Genomic DNA, 20,282 nt, shown 5'->3' with positions numbered 1-20,282 from the left:
GCGCTCGGTGGCAATGTATGAAGACCGCGACTCAACCGTTCAAAGTCAGTCGTCCTCCCTTCTTCTGCATGGACTAAGGAGATGAGTGTTGGGAGTTGGGAGTCAGAAGTAAATGCCAAGTAAAGTGAGCTTATCATTGAAGTGATGAGGACCAAGGATGAGAATCTGGAGGGCAAGAGCCAGTTGAGTATGAAAATTATAACCAGGATTCCTAAACAAATTGAGTGGCTTCAGGCGTGAAGGTGAACATAATGAATAACTGATCGAAGCACTTTTCCACTAGATATTTTTTTTTATTTTACGACCGGGTTTCATGCAATACATCGAAACCCGGAAATAAAAGAAATCGTAAAATAAAAAAAATTATCAAGTGGAAAAGTGCTTCGATCAGTTATTCGAGGATTCCTAAAGTTATTTATTTGATTTAAAATTACAACCAATCATCAACTACGGCTGTCCACAATCGCTATAAAAATTTGGAAAAGTGTGTCATTTGGTAAGGTTTTTCTATGCTATTCTCGACCAAGGTTGTCGTCAACCCCTGCTTCTTCACTGGGTTAATTTGCCACTAAGTTGAACCACTGGTCACTCTTCAATCTTTGCCAGCCAAAAATGTCCTAGGCTCTTATATGGTTTCAAAATTCACTTGATAGAAATTGGATACATCCATAATAACAGAAGGAACGACGTACTTTTCCACAATAGCAAAAATTCTAAAGTATGTTGCTTCTTCTATTAGTTTGGTCCTGGATACTATGCTACGAACGCGATCACTTTTCTATCCTGTAGCGTGTAATTCGCAATCAAACTAGAAGTCCAGAAGAAATTGGGTTGATCTGAAGCATAAAAATACATCCACCACACGTTGCCGCCCGTAGTATTACCACGAATGTTGTCCGAACAGTTTGGCTGCGAGGTTTCCACCCGTCCACCGTCCAACCAGTCTATATGCAGTGGCAAGTGATTATCATTTACCTCTTCATCTTAAAGTATTCTTAGCTGAGCTGAGGCCTAACGAGTTCATTCAACCGCTTCTTACTTTCTCAATGCGCTTCGTAAGACAGCGAAGGCACCAGTTTGCACCTTCTCGAAAAAATATGCGTGGAACGTGGCTCTGCATCATGCCACTCGCAAACTAGAATAGATCCTAAGAACCTTTGCATACTTTACCCGGTGAGGTAATCTTATTTAAACACGGGCACAAAACATAAATTAGGGCATCAAGTATATTATTATTTTAACAATACCGAGTATAAGTTATAATTTGAAGCTTAAGATCGAATCTAAATACAATCAAAAGAATCAAAGGACGAAGTCCAGTTTTTTCACATTGTTATACAAAAATAACGACAATGAAGAACAGTATTAAATCTCCAAAAGTAATGTTGACATGAAAAATATTCTGAATATGCAAACCCGTTCCGTAAAAAATGGTAACCGAAAACACTTCACAGCCTCAGACCCGTAATTTGAACATTTTCAATTACCTAGTGAGTGTTTTGGAAAATTCCATAATTAAATTCCACGAAACTAAATGTCCAGAATACTCTCGAATGGAAAATTTGATATGTCTGCATAAAAAAATATTTTTAAAGTATTTTTAAAATTCTAATTAAGAGGACAAATTGAAACAATTTTATTATAAATGGCATCGATGTGGTCAAATATACCCAAATATAACTATTGTGTAAAATATCTTTCCTGAATAAGTAGACCATGACACATGATAACATGCCTAAATACTGTAATAAGGTTCTTTGAACTCATGTAACTTTTTTGGGAAGAGTACAGCAGGAATCTCCACTGATTGAAAATATATTTCCGATTCGAGGCGATTATTACGAATCCAGCCTTTCCTCGATGAGTCTGTGGTAATTTTATTTCCGGAGTTATAAAAAAATAAACTAAATGCTCAGTGATTAATAATGATTTGCAAATATTTTACTGAGGATCAGCTGCAGGCAAAATTGGAAATCATCATATAAAACCTGAAAGTTGGATTGTTAGGTAAGGATGGATCACAGCTTGTACTAAATCCAAGGGAACGTGCAATCCACATATCTAGATACGGGGACAGTTTCTTTCATTGGGTCCCCGTGAGATTTCCATAAAAAATTCGGCACTCAAAATATCACAGTATGGGTGAAGCTGAGGGTGCCCAAAATCAACCAGATTTCAATCACACCCTCCTAACTCTATCTACACGTAAGTGCACTATTTTACCACACCCCTTCAAATAATATTACGCCGTGCCAATAAATTATTAATATATTCTATATTAAACCATGGATCACGGATGTGATGATTACAAAAATAGACGAGAGAATAACATGGAAGAATGTAAACACTGAGTTAGGCAAAAGGAAGTAGAAAGGGTTAAATAATAAATTGAGACGGGCAACAATAACGCAAAAGAAGCATAGGGGAAGACGCAGTGAGAGGATATGGAAAGTATGGAAGGGTGAAATTGGGGCGCTATACAGCAAGGTTAAATCACTATCGGGAAATAAGAAGGTAATATCTATGCTACAGTTAGAGATAAGGCGGGTAAAATAATAGTTGACACAGGAAAGATCCAAGAGAGATGGAAGGAATATATAGAGCACTGCATGGTATAGAACTTAGGCCAACAAGGTTATGCATACAAAAGGAACATGACGTAGAGGAAGATGGCTTAGGTCCAGGCATACTAGACGTTGAGATAAAAAGGGTATTAAGGGAGATGAAATCAAATAAGGCCGTGTGGGTAGACAGCATTCCTGCGGATCTACTAAAAGATTTAGAAAAATGTGGCAGGAAGAGTCTACATAGACTGAATCGTAGTATCTATGGGGAATAAATCTGGCCGGAAGAGTAGAAGTTAGTTCCTATTCCGAAAAGATAAAGGCTACATTATGTGAGGACTACAGAACAATAATCTTGATTTCCCATGAGGTTAAAGTTGTTCTCAGGATCATCAACAAAAGGAGTAGTAGGGCAAATGGTTACGTAGGAGATGATCAGTTTGAGTTTAGGAAGGGGAGAGACACGCGTGATGCCATTGCAGTAATGAGATCACTAATCGAGAGGAATAAAGAATACAATCAGGATGTATTTTCCTGTTTCGTAGATTTCGAAAAGACGTTAGATAGAGCGATTAGGGAAAAACTAATGAGTATTCTGCAGAAAATAGGAATAGATTGGAGGGAAAAGAGGCTCATCCGCAACCTGTACATGTCTCAGACTGCTCAAGTGCGAGTGGGGAACGGGGAGTCCGGATGGGCAGTGTTAGGAAGAGGTGTAAGGCAGGGTTGCCCATTATCACCGTTGCTGTTCAACCTGTAGAACTGGAAGTAGGAATGAAAGTGGGCGGGGAATTCGTAAAATCAGTTAGGTTTGCTGATGACCAAGCTTTAGTTTGTCAGTCAGCCAAGGGGTTGCAAGCATTGCTGAGTGAATTGGAAACTCAGTGTAATAGATATGGGATGAGAATCAATATTAATAAAACAAAGGTTATGCGATTTTCCAGAAAGAAAGAGGCTATGCTTAACATGAAAATAAGAGGGCAAAAACTAGAGTAGGTGGAACAGTTTACGTATTTTAGAAGTGTTTTGAACCAACACGGTCAAAGTAGTAGGGACGTAAGGAGAAGAAATGCACTAGGCAAAGTGGTTTTCACAAGGAGGAGGGAGTTGATGACAGGGACGTTGAGGAAGGATATTAAGAAAAGACTCGTCAAAACCTCGATATGGAGCGTAGTTATTTACGGCGCGGAAACGTGGTCACTGAAGCAGGATGATAGAAGTAGATTAGAGGGTTTTGAAATGTTGGTGTGGAGAAAAATTAAGAAGGTAAAATGGACCGAAAGGAAAACGAATGAGGAAGTATTATGTATGGTGGGCGAGGCGAGGGGTTTGTTAGGAGAAATCCTAAGGAGGCAGGAAAAATGGATGAAGGACATGTTGGTCGGCAGTGCGATGTTGAAGATTAATAGAGGGGGGGATTATTAGGCAAATTAGGAAAGGGCAGGAACAGGAATGGGACGTTGGACGGGACGAAGGGAGGAAGGAAGTACACAGAGATGAAAAGGAAATTGATGTAAAGTGGGTTGCTGGACTGTGTTTTGTTAGGAGTCACAAAATATTTATTTGGTAGTTATGTCCATCCAAATCCTACCTTAACCGGTAGATTATTTAATAATAGTAATATCCTATATCACTGTTACATTTTGACTTCAAAACATTTAGAGAATTCCGTAGAAAAATATGCATTAATTGTTTTTCATCCTCCTTGTCAGGCTATTTCAAAACGCATATAATCTCTAACAAAAGCAGTTAGGAAAGTGAAAAGACGGAAGTGTAGCGGATCATAAGCATATAAATCTACAGTCCCTGATTGATTTTTTTCGAAGGTCATTCCAGGAAGATTATTCATGTGACATGTCTCTATAAAGCGTTCAGTCTAAAGGTATAGAATTTCTTCAGCATCTACTGATCAATCATCCACCTCGAGGTATCAATCGGCCGAAACAGTGGCAGGACTCTCAATCAATCACGAAAATAAAGGATGAAAACTTCGAAGGTTAGAAGGTAGAAAGATCAAGAGATTATGGGATTTCCCACAACTAATGGCAGGTTAACATGTTATATCCGAGGTAAATCAACCATTAGAGGATATATATTTTTCGAAAATTGAAGATCAATCAATCCAAAAATCAGAAGAATTACTTAATTTTTAATATACTTAATTACCATTTAGGCCTGCCATATAATTTTAGACGCATTTATAGGGGCAGGGACAAAATAAATAGTCAACTTCATAGATCTCCTGATTTCGTTCACCAACTACGACTCGTTCAGCTTTCAATCTTTGCCATTCATTCACAATTTATTCGTATTTGGTAATTTTCTTCGATATTCATTCACATAACAATATAATCATTGACCATAGTTTGCAATAAAACGATTGTGATCAGAACACACATCAATCCATGGCCAAATAATGAATGACCTAACTGTGAATGGCTGATAAATGATGCCAAATAATGTACTTAAACATCTAGCTTCCAATTTTGAAACCATCCAATATCTTCATGGATTCATGTACTCAAGGAAAAATTTGATTTTTAGAAGATAATGGTTTACTACCTGTATGTTTTTCAAAGAAAAGTAGTGACGTTTTCACCAGAGCCAATGAATAAATTTCCTACAGTAGTGAAATTAAATTACATATAGTATGTTTATTCGTGAAATATCTCCACTACTCCTAAATAAAGAGAAGTAAAGTCAGAAATGTATTGCAAATTAAGATCAGAAAATGAGAAGCAACTGGCATGAAGTCATAACAAAATTCTAAATAAATCTTTCATAACCTATTATAAATATAGTTGCCGCTTAATATTTAATAAAAGAACAATTACGGTCGATTTACGCTAAACTAACATTTAGTAGTATTTGTTCTACTCTTCCACTATTTTTCACGAAAAAGGCGAAATAAGAATAGATAATATGAGCTTTCATTACCTTTTTATACTCCTAGTTTCAACAGCACGTTTATGATCACGTAATCATTGAATGCTACACAAGTAAGTACAATATGTTTTGCTTGACAAACTTTTTACATTCTACTGTCCTAAATCACGGCGATTCTTCCTCTTTCATAGATCCACGATGAAGACATCACCAGCAGTTACGTATGAAAACGCTAAATGAGTTTTTCTCAATATCCAGCCTATGGGAATTTAATGACTGATTCGAAAACAAAAACAAGAATTGGAGCTTACTTTTGCATTTTATAAGGGGATTTTCATAATACTGCGTCCACTTCCACTAAGTAATTTATAAAATGTTTTCAACATGACAAAAGGGACTACTGTTCGCCCATTAGAGAGTTGTATTAAAAATCATTATATTGCGAAAATAGGCGCAGCATTATTTAATTCCAATGAAATTTATTCCGCAAAGTGATTGTTAAGTGAATTCGTTTTACTGCCTGAGTCGTTTACTCAGAATACCTCAGAATAGAGAGATAAGGGGTAAGTAAACACACTCGCAAGGGAATAAATAGGCTCGGCAGCGTGGTACTGCGGATATTTGTGTGGGGCGTGTATATCTTATATATATATATATATATATATATATATATATATATATATATATAGGGGTAAAGATAGGGAGGAAATGGAAATGCGGGAGAGACGGCGGTGAGGGGGCGAAAGGGAGGGGTGAGGAGCACGGGCTAGAAACGGGAGACCCCAGACTTCGCCCTCCTATTATTTATTGCGGGCTGTGATATTACTGGGATCACTAGCGAGGGTTTCGGCGGTGAAGAAGGGAGCGGAAGGGAAGAAGGGAGTAGATGGGCCAAGGGTTGTTCACACCCTCCCTGTAATTAGATTGGGGATGTATGGGGTTCGGGCGGGACGTGGGGTGGGGAATTGGCAGGGGGGAGAGGCGGAGGAGGACCTTTAGCGAGGACAACGAGGGCAGGGAGCAAGCGCGGCTACGTCTGGCGATAAAAACGGAGCTAATCCTTCGGCCATATAACACCGCGTACGATGCGATATTTCGACCTTTGATGACGAAGTCGAAGGGATTTGAGGAGAGTATGTTGGGGAGGTGAAGTGGGTGGGAAGAAGTAGGGACCCCTCGGATCCCCCCTCGCTATGTAGCACTACTGAACCCTCAATCCCGGCATGGCGTTCTCGTTTGAACGTACCCTTGTGTGCGTCGAATTGATTGGATGCGATGAGAATCGAATTTGCGACGAGTTTCCCCCTTTCGCTGCCCCTTTCTGCTTAAGAATGGGGCGATACCCTCAGTGACCCGATTCTCGGAACGAGAGTTGTGCGTCCATGAACTCCAAGCTTCGAGGATTGCTGAGGAGGAGGTCGCAGTTCAGATATACTGTATTCTGCATGCATTTTAATTTACAAATTACTGAGGCTTTTTAACGCAAAGTATTATGTTGCGCAAGACTATGCGTATCACTAAAATTAACTCAAGGAATAACTTTAGTGAATGTATGAAAGAAAAACCTTTGTATTACAGGATGAAAATAAATGAAGGTTTTTCTTCTCTGAAAACATGGTCATATCTTGTTTGCCAATTTATCGATTTCATAACACAATGGTTCTTTGAAAAATGATCGTCATCTGAAAATCACAAATTTAGTCCTGTGACCACTTATCTATCGACATTGAGAGAGAAAACCTTATTGTATCACAATTTATCTTAGTGCCTATTTTTTGTACAAAAGGATTACGAGTTTGAATTACAATCTCAATATTTAATAGTGTCTCAAATCGGAAGTTCCAGAAAGTAGAAAAGAAACTAAAAGAAACTAGAAACTTCACATTAGAAAATTCCAACAGCTTCACTTCGACTTCAAATACATACTGATGGATAAAACAGAATGTAAAATTCCTGAATATTAATTAACTGTTGACAATTCTAGTTGAGGAAAATTTTTATGAATATTTCGCAGTAAGAATTTGCCAAAAAAGATTTAAAATAGTTAAAATTTAGAGGAATATAGTGCAGTAAGTATATTCTTCTATCTAGGCAATAAAAAGCACAAATCCTCAGTACAACGATTTTCTTTTGAAACAATACATTTGAAAAAATAATTTTAGGAAAAAATTGCAGAACTCTAAAAAATGATTAATTTCATGACACCCTTGGCGAGAATTCAATTGAAATCTCCATATACAACTGAAGAAATGTAAATGGCCTTGCGATTCAGCATTCATGAATATCATGAACACGCAAGAGGTGTTCTCATGGATAAAAACAGCAACTAAAGCTTGCGTCAGTTGAACGAGATACGCTCATTGCACATCCATTTCCAGTGAATAATACATTAGCGTCATGAAGAGCACTCCTCAACATTCAAAAGTGACGGACTCACCAATCGTCCATCCGTCCTTTCAGGTTTGGTTCCAGAACCGACGCGCCAAATGGAAGAAGAGGAAGAAGACGACCAACGTTTTCCGCACTCCCGGCGCCCTCCTGCCCTCGCACGGCCTGCCGCCCTTTGGCTCCATGTCCGACGGCCTGTGCTCTTCTGCCGCCGCCGGGATGTTCGGCTCGCCGGACACGCGCTGGGGGGTCGCTGCTGGGATGACCACAGGTCAGTATGAGTCTCGTAAAGAGGATCGAAGTGATCGCCTAGTGGGCCACCAAGTGACTTGATAAAATCGGGGAATACACCAGCGTTCTAGGGACACCTGTATGTGTGAGGGGGGGAGTGGGGGGTAGCTCGCCTCTATAGAGCGACCGAAGCTCAATTGCACATTACAGCTCAAGAAACTCACAGTTAAAATGAGCCAGAGTTAGAATTGGTTCGCACGACTGCACAGGCAGAAAATGGGAGAATTCATCGTGCCGATATTTTGAGAGCGATTCAAGTAACTAGTTGCCGATTTAAAAATGAAAAACTCAGGAATGTCAGACGTCGTCCGGAATAATTCAGATCAAACTTCAGGTCTTCAATTGTGAATTCAGAAAAATGATAGCTATGTAATATTACACAAAATGCCCTGCATTGTATCACACATTTACCAGAGGTAGATTTTTACTCAATATGGCATCGTTTCACGGAGCGAGTCCTAATAATTTAATCAATAGCGAGAACCAAAGAGTCGGATTGCTATCATTCCCCTCTTCAGCCGTCTCTTACAGGTGTGGTTCTCCACCTAAGAGGCACAGGCCAATAAGTCTCAGGACATTTTCCGACTTTTATAGACTTTGAATCGGATGCGTATGAATTCGTAAGTACAAGGAGGTTGAGTTATCAAGGAATTTATAAAATTACATAACTCCTGTAAGTAGTGCATTTTATTCTCTTTCCGTGCTTAGTGAAACATTTTTAGCATATATTCTGGCACAAAAAATGTAGTCCCTAGTCTTTTGATACGGGAAATTCCTAAAAGAAAGGACATTTTTTAAATCACGATTTCCAATTCTCCGGGAATACCAATGTCATATAGGTTTTTAGCGAATAACAATCTGAAATCCGTTTTTACAGCGAAAGATACAATACTGATTGAATACCATGATATTGCAATAGGAAAATAACCAATTGGTAAACAGATTTGGAAATTTGAGCGATAAACCCAACAAAGACAAAGGTATTCAAGAGTTTCAGATTTTAGAAAATGAGAAAATTTTACTTTCCTTTTCAGAGGGCTAGTGATTACTTTATTTACTGAACTTACTAACCTTTATCGACATTTACCGCTCATGCATTAATCAGAACACGACGCATTAAATCTGCCCGTTTCCAACTATAATCGTTACTGGAAATGGCTTCCGTGTTTGACTAATACCAATAAATACTACAGGTTCATCCCTGATCCTTTATCCTTTTTTTACAACTGGATAGATGACTTTCTTTTGCTTTCTTCTCTCTGATAAGCGAACGAAACCACGTTCTACTAACAAAAAATTATTACTTGATATAAATGGACAAAATAATATTACAATAATGAGAGTGGCTTCTCCCTTTTCCCAGGATCAGAGTTATGTGAAGGTAAAAATCTTATGAGCTAGAATAAATATATACACCTAAGCATAATTTGTCCGCGATGCTTTAATGAAGCGTAGGGTAAATTTGCCTGAGCGCAGCGGAAAAGGGTTACAATCTTGGCGATCGATATATTTGTAAATGCTGTGGGTCATACACATTTAAGCTCTATTTGATTAGTCTGCGTGGCTTATGCGAAGCATAATTAACTTGTCTTTTCACCAAGGGTAAATTTAAATGTGTACAAATATCATGTGGACAATTTGATGTGTGTGTGTGTCTAATATATATGGGTTGAACAATATCGCAATTATGTGGCATTGGAAACGAGTGCTCTTAGTATGTATTTGCATGTTATTTAATATTATAACAGATGAGCCCAGTTACCTTGTTATTTACTTAATGAACTTGAAATCTCAGGCTTTCACCAGGCCAAAGTATCTCCTGTTATGGACACGTATTAAATAAATGTTAACCAAGCTCTATGATGAAGCTGGTTTCCTTTACTATGCTTATAAACAGTCATGCCTAATCGAGCGTAATGTCGCTTAAGTGTAAAATGGTTTTAAAGCTAAAACTTAAATATTTTCCTGAGATCCCGTTTGGGCCTGAAATTTGTTATTTTCTGGTTGTATTTGCCTCATATCCAAGAGTACTCAGAAGTGCAAATTTAATGCACCGACCACAATATTTTGTCTTAAATTTCAATGATACGGCCGTAAGTTTGTCAACAGTAGAGTAAACACTTGTGAATAAGGAAGGTATGTGCAGCTCGTGAAATGTAATACCCTTCAAAAGAAAAGCATAATTCTCGAGGATGAACTGATATTGATATATGTGTTCAAAAAAACGAACATTATCGAGTAATACTTTACGCTAATTAACTTCCATAGCATCAAACATTCAAACCATCATTTTCAGCATAGAAAAAGTAAGATTCATTCCATCTGTCACGGTTACTTCTGCGACAAAATCCAAGCCTTCATTTAATGTATTGGTAGAAAAAAATGGTAGAAAATATTAGTAGAAAAATCCATAGAACGATTTAAAGCAATCAAATGGTATGCCTTTAACACAATTATTTTTGCCTAACTTACTTTTCGAGAGTCTGATTAAAGATGACGGTGATAAATGCTCTGAAATATTCAACGCCACTTTCGGTTGGTTTCAGAATGTTAAACGGCAAGCAAGTGTTCAGATTGTGTACTACGGGTGAATCCGAAAATCTAACCCCAGAGTCACAGTGATAGAAAATGGGTATAAACTTGCGAGAGGGAATTAATGCGAGAAATATTTACGCAGAACGAGGTTATTTAAATTTATTTTGCTTCTGAAGATGATTTAATAGTAAATATCATTACAAAAATATCGATTAAGTCTTTCAAAGAAGTAGGCTCATTTTTATCCCTTTGATGAATTTTTGTGGCATAGAGAACGCATCCCTGTCTCCTGTATGTTCAAATTCTCTCGTGTAACGCACAATTCCACATCACCAAAATCTAGATGAACCTCTCTTGTGCTAAGCGAGGCATGACTGTGAATTGGTTCAGAAGTATGAAAAATACTTTTGACGATAACGCTCCGTGCTCCACTTTGTGATTGTACATAAATAAACAAAATTTGGATGATATTGTTAAACAGCTAGTTGCAATTGGCTAAATGAAGAGTTAAAAGGTGATTATTCTCCATTTAATGCACCTCACCCTTTTTTTTATCCATCAAACAATTAGTATGAGACATGATATTTTATAAGTTGATCATTTTGTTTCAAGTGAGGTATTATCTGCCCTGAAACTCACTATATCAATGGTAAGCCGTGAGACTTAATTCGTGAAAGGTTACTTATAAAAAAAATCCCATGGCTCATGCAGGCGTTGATGTCTCTCCACCCTCCCGCGTGCATTCACAGCTGGCCTAACCTTTTACCACAACCTCTCTCAAACCCCAGGCCTCGGACAGCTCAGTCAGGGCGTAGTCGGTGGCATGGGTGGCTTCGGGCAGTCCCTGGGTCAGCTGAACCAGGGCCCGCACCCCGCCCCCTCACACCCCCCGTCCCACCCGCCCTCTCACCCCACCCCTTCCTCCTCCGTGCCCTCCTCCGCCACCTCCATCGCGTCCTCCGCGCCCTCCTCCACCGCCCCCTCTACCTCCTCGTCGACGTCTTCGCCGGCCGCCGTGGCAGCCGCCGCCGCCGCAGCCGCAGCAGCCGCCGCGATGGCCTCCAACGGGGGCCCGCCGCCCCCTCCGCCTTCCGTCTACCAGGCGCACTACGGCCTCAACTCACTGGGCGGGTGGGTGGAGGCAGCCGCGGGGGCCACCAAGCCGACCTTCGTCGATGGATGGATGGGTAAATATTGGATGGTTGTGTAACACCTTTGTACAAAGCGGTCACGTTTTGCCCTCCCTTTCAGGGAGCGTCTCGACTCAAGGTTACGGGAAAGAAACTCGGAAACCCTAAATCAAGAACAGTCGGTAATTCATAATTCCTTAAACAAGTACTCGGGACCTGTGACGTCCCTGGAACACTATTCAGAAAATGCAATGGAGTATTAAGGAGGCGGATGATCCACAAAAATCAATCGCATTAATCAAGATCTGATGTACAATTTATCGCATTACCTGTTTTCGCACCTAAAGTCAGTTTCACCAGTGAAGTTAGAATCCACCTGGTCACCCATAATAGTGTGAAATTCACACATTCATACAAGGGCCCTTTTACCTTTCCCCGGGGTAGAGGGGTCCTTTACCACCTGAGGTTTACCAGGAAATTCTGTGACACAGCCAGAGTTTAGCTGGGAGTGTCTAAATACACCACCAACCACTCATAAGGCTACCATGCCGCCAACAATTGTACATCATCATGCGTGATCATGCGCTGTTTTTAGGAGACGATATGTGTCAACATTAAAACCCGACAATAAAAATGCCGGTATGGATTTAAGAGAGACTAGAGAGAATAAATGCAGCTGACCTGGCAATACGTTAAAGTCCTTTATGAAAGGACGGAATAAGAGCAACTAGATATGATTTAGATAAATCGTCTTGATGAAACGAAAATTCAGAGAACAAATTATCTGTTGTCATCATTCTATACCAAACCGACTATTATATATATATATATATATATATATATATATATATATATATATATATATATATATACAAAATATCTTCGAAATGGAACGCTCTTCGGCGACACACAAATATATAAAAACACAGATGTAGATTTTTAGAATATAGAGACACAAAGAAAGGAAACTCACAATTTGTTATTTTACGTTTCGACAGCACGGCTGTCGTCTTCAGAATGCCATGAATGCCAGAATGCATTCTGAAGACGACAGCCGTGCTGTCGAAACGTAAAATAACAAATTGTGAGTGTCCTTTCTTTGTGTCTCTATATTCTAAAAATCTACATCTGTGTTTATATATATATATATATAGTATATATAACTGATGAATAGGACTAATCATAGAAATACATTTTTAATTAAGTGTAAAGATGAGAAATATTGTCTCCAGAGGCGGTCGACTAATAATTCCCTTATATACACGTTAATTGCATTGACTTTTACCCAAAGAAACCTTTTGAAAATCAACTTAACTAAATGAACTTCCTATCTCACTTTCCACGCGGCAAGTTTTTCACTGAATTACGTTTATACTTGTGTATTCGATACAATCAATCGACGATGGGCGAAGCCATTTTTCATCAGAGGTCACCGGAATGGGGACGTAACGTACAGGCAACGGTCATGCCAAGAGTTCACAGCGAATAAATATTATAAAATATTGTTCAACTCAAAAAGATAGTTTAATTTTACAAAAAGCTAACGAAAAAACTGATACTGAATCCCATTACAAAACCAAATGAGTCGCAGGACTAACCCGGTTCAACAAGTAATTCGCTGGTCAGCAGTCCCAAGAGTTCAGAATTCAAATTCCAATTCATGTAGTCGTGTGCCCGTTGTTTTTACCTTTTTTATTAAAATTTCTTTATGATTGTTACGTTACAGAGTACTTATGCATAAATCATTTTCAAATTAGCATCAAGTTTAAACAATCTGTATTGCAACGTTTTTCACTTCAATTTCAACCTTCATGCATTAGCTTTTCCCCGTTACCAAAACGAATAGATGTAAAACAAAAACAGAATTACACTGACTCACGACTCTTTTCGTGAGAGTAATATTACAAGTTTAGAAACAAGCAAAAAGTGAAGAACGGAAACCGAACTGAAAATTCACAAAAATCCTTTGGTAACATGCTGACAATTCCACCCGCAAGATACATAGGGTCGCCGTTTCGTGCCGCGTACCGCCAGAAGCATTAACTTCTACACCTTGGGCCGTAACCCCACCTCATGCCTTTCGTATTTTCTTTCCAGTCGAATGGACGGACAACAAGAACGGGAATCGATCAAGCGACAAGTGCTTGACGAATCCGAACCAGTCCGGCGGGATACGGATGACCAACGAGCATCTACTATTCAACAGAATAGATCCGGTGTTCTATGGCCACGAGGGAGGCGACGGAATCAACTAGCCGGCGGCTGAGAGGACGACACCGCCGCGACCTGATGGCTGAGTGTGAACGCAGGGAAGGTCGGACCAGTGCAGTCGCTCTCTTTCCCTCTGCCTGGAGTCGCCTGCGACTTCTGAGGGTTGACGAGAAAGAGATGTTCCCTCGGCTCCAATGAGGAACCCGCCGCCGATGAGGAGGAATGAAAGTAAACCGCACATGTGGAAGTTGGGCTCAGCAATTCAGAAAATGGTCGTGGCCACAAATACATGTTTCAGAGACTTCTATGACTGGTTTGTGTGATTGGGAGTGCATGGAAAGAGTGAATGCGAAGCCTGGTGTCTGTGACGAGTGCATCGAGGAGGACTGCATGAGAATAGTTATATTCCATCGGATCTTTCGCGGCGATCGTGAGCAGTCGCCTTGCATTGAATCGGAATGGTTATCCCTCGAATTCGTTTCTTTCAGGGTGGGTGCGTGTTTCAACAGATGGGGTGAACCAAATCCCCGAAGGGAACGTCGGGTTGTGCTAAACGGCGTTCGAGTCATCTTTAGCCATCTCCAGGGACAATGGACAAATGGAAACCTTATAGGAGGGTTTTCATGTAGTTCCCAGCTGGGAGTGATGCAGGAAAGCACCGCGAGGCATCAAACAATCCCTGTCTCCTATCCCTCTCTCAGTTCACCACATAAAGGAGTCCGATCCCACTTGGAAAGTCCTCCGGTGCATTTCGACGCCTAAACTTGGATTATTCAAGTCCACCTCTCCATTCGCCATCCGTATTTCTCGGAGGCAGCCTATTGGGGAAGATAAATGGGGTACCTGCTCGCTTTCTCTTTTCCTTTCCGCACTCGTTATCAATTTGGCATCATTCCGGGGTCGCAAAGTTCCGATACAAAAGGAACGAATAACCAATTCGGACAAAGAGCACGATAAAATCGTGACAGCGGTATGGCGAAGGAGAGGCCCTTCCTATTCCATGTTTTATCCCGATTTGTTTATTCATCGATGGAATGCAAACCAAACTGACGGCACTTATACCTTTCGAAATGCAATCAGAAGGAAAGGTATGTTCACTACGATGTATATCTTCATTTCCATCTCCAAGATGTACTAACAGCTTTGAGCTTAAACCGTGAGTGCGAAGCGATAAATTCGTACCTTGTCAGAGACGACTATGTTTTATCCCGATTTGTTTATTCATCGATGGAATGCAAACCAAACTGACGGCACTTATACCTTTCGAAATGCAATCAGAAGGAAAGGTATGTTCACTACGATGTATATCTTCATTTCCATCTCCAAGATGTACTAACAGCTTTGAGCTTAAACCGTGAGTGCGAAGCGATAAATTCGTACCTTGTCAGAGACGACGTTTCCGCAGACGAGCACTTTTCAAGCGCGTGACTTAAATTCCTTTGCATCCCTTCGGTACACTCTGTTCTCACACCACTTAACCTGATCACTATTATTTTTATAAGTCGAACATGGGAGTGACTTACAACCTGGAAAAAAAGATTAGGGGGCGAGCATGGCCAGCCGCATCGTGTACGCAATCTACACATTCGGGCTGATGGTGACTGGCAAATGAGAGAATGCCATTTTTCTCAATTCTCGTTCTCGGGCTTTTCAAAAGGTAATGATGTCTATCCTCTATGTCCCATTTAGCAATCCCGAAGTGAAATCACAGATTTCACGGAAATTTGTTTTTTTTTCTGGATTGGAAAACTCAATTTTTTTCTCTACTTTAAATTTGGCATTTAACTCTTTCATTAGAGAAAAAGTATACGATTTTTGACCAAACTACTGAGTTAAGTGGAAATTAAAAAGAATCGTTAGCACGTCTTTTGTAAAACCTAGGGAAAGATCTGAGTGTTCATATAAATAAATGAAAATGTATGAAACTTCCAATATTTGTAAACAGTTTAGCAATTGAGAAATGTGATTTTTGCCACATGTCTTTTCCATTAGATAAGGCCATTTACCTCCTATGACATATCTACCATGAATAATTATTCAATGAATTTGAAAAATAATTTTCATCTGTTACCAGGAGTAAACATTACCTTTTTATTTAATATTTCAACTATAACATGAAACCACAGCAAAGAGAACTTTGGATGGACCATTAAAAAATGAAAACATCTCCTTATATGTTAACCAACTTTTTCATTTGTGTCATTCTTCACCGGCTAAACAGTTTTTGAAATCATAACTTCATTTTATCCAACTGTTTCCACTTTATTTCTCTAAAACCCTATGGCCTTATCTGTTTCAGACTTGTGAGCCATTTTTACTTTAGTATTTTGTGTCATTCGGTGATTATAACTTTCGCATGAAAACATGTTGTGTGTGTGTGTTAGCATTAACATTTCATTCAATGGGGAAAATCACTTAATATAAGTATACGAAATTCAAAATAGGTGTTTGAAAATTTACCTGTTCCACGTTTTAATCGAGGCAACATAAAGCTTTCCCAATTAGTTTTGTCAGAGGAATATGAAATCCAACATAAGGGTTCTACGTGTTTACCATCTAAGTATATTTTTATTACTGCACCACCCCACCACCTGAAGTAGAAAAGAGATATGGTGTGAAGTGACACGAGGCTTGTACAAAGAGTATCCTTATAAATATATAAATATACATTAGACATTATAAATTCAGGTAACACATTGCAACGACCCTTCAGAATGGTGGCGATATTATTGTGATCCCTGTGACATGATGTTTCCCAAGAACGGGTTGGGCAATAAATATTGTACATAGTGAGTGTCCTTATTTCATTTACAACCACTCAAAATGTTTCTCCTCATACTATGGTGGCCTCAAGAATTGAAGAGAATGACACATACAAGGTCTATCCAGAAAGTCTTCAGCCATACTATTCGTATATTATAAATAAAATAAGAGGTAGAGATAAAATTGTAAATTAGAAATATATCCCTATCAAGTCATCTACTTTATGGATATGTTTCTTATTCACGTAATGGATAAGTTTTAAGTTCAAATTATGTGAAAAATTGTAAAAGTAGATGAAACCTGTTGATTCATAAGATATCATTTCTGAGGCCACTAAACATTAGTTATGTGTTTCAAAGGGAGAAATTCTCAAATCATATGATGGCAAAGATATGGAATGAATACCAGGAGCAATGTTACATTGAGAAAGAACTGGTGGGTAACGATGAAAAGAGGACTAGAATTAGCTATTCTACTGAAGATATGATAGGATGACAAGGTTCTAAGAATTTACAAAAACCAAGAATAATGAATCAATGGTAAAATCAAGAGTGAAAAAGGAGTTACAATAAGGACATTAAGTCTCCCAAAACCTTTAATGAGGATGAGCAATATGGAAAAAACGATGGTTGCAGCTTGAAGTTTTAAGGTTAAAAATAATGGTTGGTGAAAATATGCAAAGTCATCACAATGAAAGGGTGGCAAAAAGTGGACTAGTGGTAGAATATTTGTACCCAGATTTTGGGACACCAACATTCATCCCCTAGCATGGAAGGAGCAAGAGAATATTGTGAGTAGAGAAGCCCTCTAAAGAAAAGTTATCTACCAGATGAAAGTATACTTACAGCTAACAACACAAGCTTAGAGTTGATTAAACACATTGGTAACAGATATATTAAGTTTTACAATGCAGCAATTCCAGAGTGTAAAAATGATTCGCATTGACCAGGATTCAAACCCGGATCCCTCGATGTCCGGCCAAGTGTTTTGGCAGGTAAGCTATCGAGGCGTCCTCTTAAACTCTGAATCCCGGTCAAGGAGAATGATTATTACTCTAAAATTGGTGCATTATAATGTACACTTAGCAGAGACTTTGTTAAAAGTAACTATTATGGCATCTCCTGCAGTTTCTTGGAATATATCAAGTTTTTCTATACTGGTGAGGTAGAGACAATGAGAGTAGCAGAGATGATTCAGTTGGAAACAATGAACGAGGTAAAATGGAGGAATGATATATATAATATACTGAATGCTGTGAATAATCAACAAATTAGGTAGTCCTACAAAGATAAGGGAAGAAGTGTTTTAAAGGGATTCAATTAGGGAGGAAGTGGCTAATAATTTGGTGAAGTTAATGAAGGAAAGATACTGGAGAAAGTCAATGTCCCAATGGCCTCCTCATTAGATAATCATGAGGAGAGGAATGGATGAAAACAACTGCAAAAGAGGACTATGAAGGAAATACCCATAGCAGAAAATGGGGCATGTAAATGTAATAGGCAACAAATAATAAAAGGGCTGGGGCAGAGGACGGTAGAGAGCAGATGCAGTGTACATGTATGTACTCAGATGGGTATTGATTATTACTCCCATGTCCTAAATAAATTCCTACTCAATAATCTGTAATACACAATAATTTAATTGAAGAGGTAATGCCTCCAAAAAATAATCAAGATGGCTTGGCACTTCATAGTGATCACAAGAACTCAAGATGAGACACCATTTTCAACTGTGCTGTCCTGTTTTAGAATGATAACAACACTGGCATTACGAGATACAATAATCATAACAAAACTATTGGCAATGGTTCAAATCAATGAAAAACAGACGATTCAAAAATAAGAAGTTCCTTAAGTTATTTCAACCTCCATTTTCTGTTAAAGAGAAAACCTATACTGAGAAATATTTCATTAACAATAATTCAAGAGGGAATCGAGATGGTGCAGTGGCTAACATACTGGCTTCCCACTGAGAGGGAAGGGTTCAAATCCTGGAAACAACAAATATTTTTCAGTGGTATCCCGATCCCTACTTGAGGTGCTTTGTGGAGAGCACTTTTGAGTATGGTATCTGTCAGATGGGACGTTAAACAGCAGACCCTTTGGTGCTTTTCGACAAAAGTAGGCTAATGCTGATTCCGGGCTTCTTTCCACCCTTCCTTCCCCATCCATTCCTCCCTAATGGTGGAAATGACCTTGGCTGTCAGCCACCTCCCATAAATAACTACTGAATAATTTAAGAGCTACAAAAGATTCATGAATTTTTTTGTCATTTAAAATGCACAGTATACAAGCATACTTATATGGAATATTGATATGCCAGTATACGAGCCACAATTGATGCCCACAACATATAAAAATGGAAAACTACTTAAAAATGGATATTAATTTATTTAAATAAGCATGAAGCTCAGGGAGTAACTCAGACAAGAGCTGGACCTTCCTAGCTACTAACAAAAATCAATTAATGAGGCAATTGCAGGAAGCTTTGGAGCAGGGGAAAAATAGGCATCTCAAAATCAACAAATTTCCATTACCCTCCTACTTCAAAATCTTCTTTGACCAGGACCATTCCGGTACAAAAAACCAAAGTAAAATCTTACATCACAACCTACACTCCAAGAATTTTAAAAAGTTGAAGGAAATCACGAAGATAGAAGAATCTGAACTCAGGAGAGGTAAGCACCATCAAAAGATCTTTCAAGGTATGAGTGAATTCGCAAATCATGGAATTGCTGGTTTTCATTCATAAACCTTTCTGCATAAGTTCAACAATGTAAAAAGATCTGTGCATTCTATTACGCCACCAGTCATTCAACACCCCTTTTGACCTGTTAATAATAAAGAGCAAAAGCTTAAGTGTATTTATACACTCATTGATTTATGATATGGACATAAAGAAAGAAGTCTAACCACCATTACCTCCTTACTTCCCAGCTAATACTTCTCTTTTGTATCCTTACCTGTACCAAATAAATTAACTCATTCATATCCTTTAATGCCATCCATATCAATTCATATTTGATCAGAGGATCAAAATCTCACCTCCCTTCCAAATGATCCTTGGGTGAATGGATGCAACACAAATAATTACTGGGTTGAGGTCAAAGGAAACTGTTGGACAGTGTAAAGATTTGAGCGCAGATTGAGGTACCTAAATACATATCATAAATTATGGTACAATACCTAGATTAGTGGTGTTAAATAGCTTGCATTATTTCAATAACACCTACGATTGTTGGTCGGGCATGTATATAAATATCAATCATTGGGAAAAGAAAATTAATAATGGAAGTTTTAATTTTAAAAATAATATCTTTTGGGAAATGCCTGAATTAGTAGTGAATGATTACCTCGAATGACAAAGATCTGACCTAAATCAATTTGAGCATTCCATCAATTAAATCTGAGTTATGGTGTTTGTTATAGAAAGTGCTCAACTAGTGGTATCATTTAAATATAAATCATGCATGTAATATATATGGGGCTACAACAAAAGTATAGTAAAGTGATGA

The 20,282-nt window shown here is 38.7% G+C and overlaps 1 protein-coding gene across 1 annotated transcript in view; it reads left to right on the top strand.

Annotated features, from left to right (window-relative positions):
- Positions 1–11,874, top strand: part of LOC139697355 (homeobox protein orthopedia-like) — a 77,296-nt gene extending 65,422 nt beyond the window's left edge. Inside the window, exons 2-3 of the mRNA XM_071596024.1 lie at positions 7,911–8,109; positions 11,453–11,874. Coding sequence (XP_071452125.1) covers positions 7,911–8,109; positions 11,453–11,874 — 621 coding nt within the window. The remainder of the gene's footprint in view (positions 1–7,910; positions 8,110–11,452) is intronic.
- The last annotated feature ends 8,408 nt before the right edge of the window (positions 11,875–20,282 follow it).

This window comes from Hetaerina americana, unplaced genomic scaffold (genome assembly GCF_022747635.1).
Source record: "Hetaerina americana unplaced genomic scaffold, ioHetAmer1.1.p SCAF_1, whole genome shotgun sequence".
Taxonomy (NCBI): domain Eukaryota; kingdom Metazoa; phylum Arthropoda; class Insecta; order Odonata; family Calopterygidae; genus Hetaerina; species Hetaerina americana.
The sequence above is the reverse complement of the archived record's forward strand: the minus strand, read 5'-3'. Positions and strand labels throughout refer to the sequence as shown.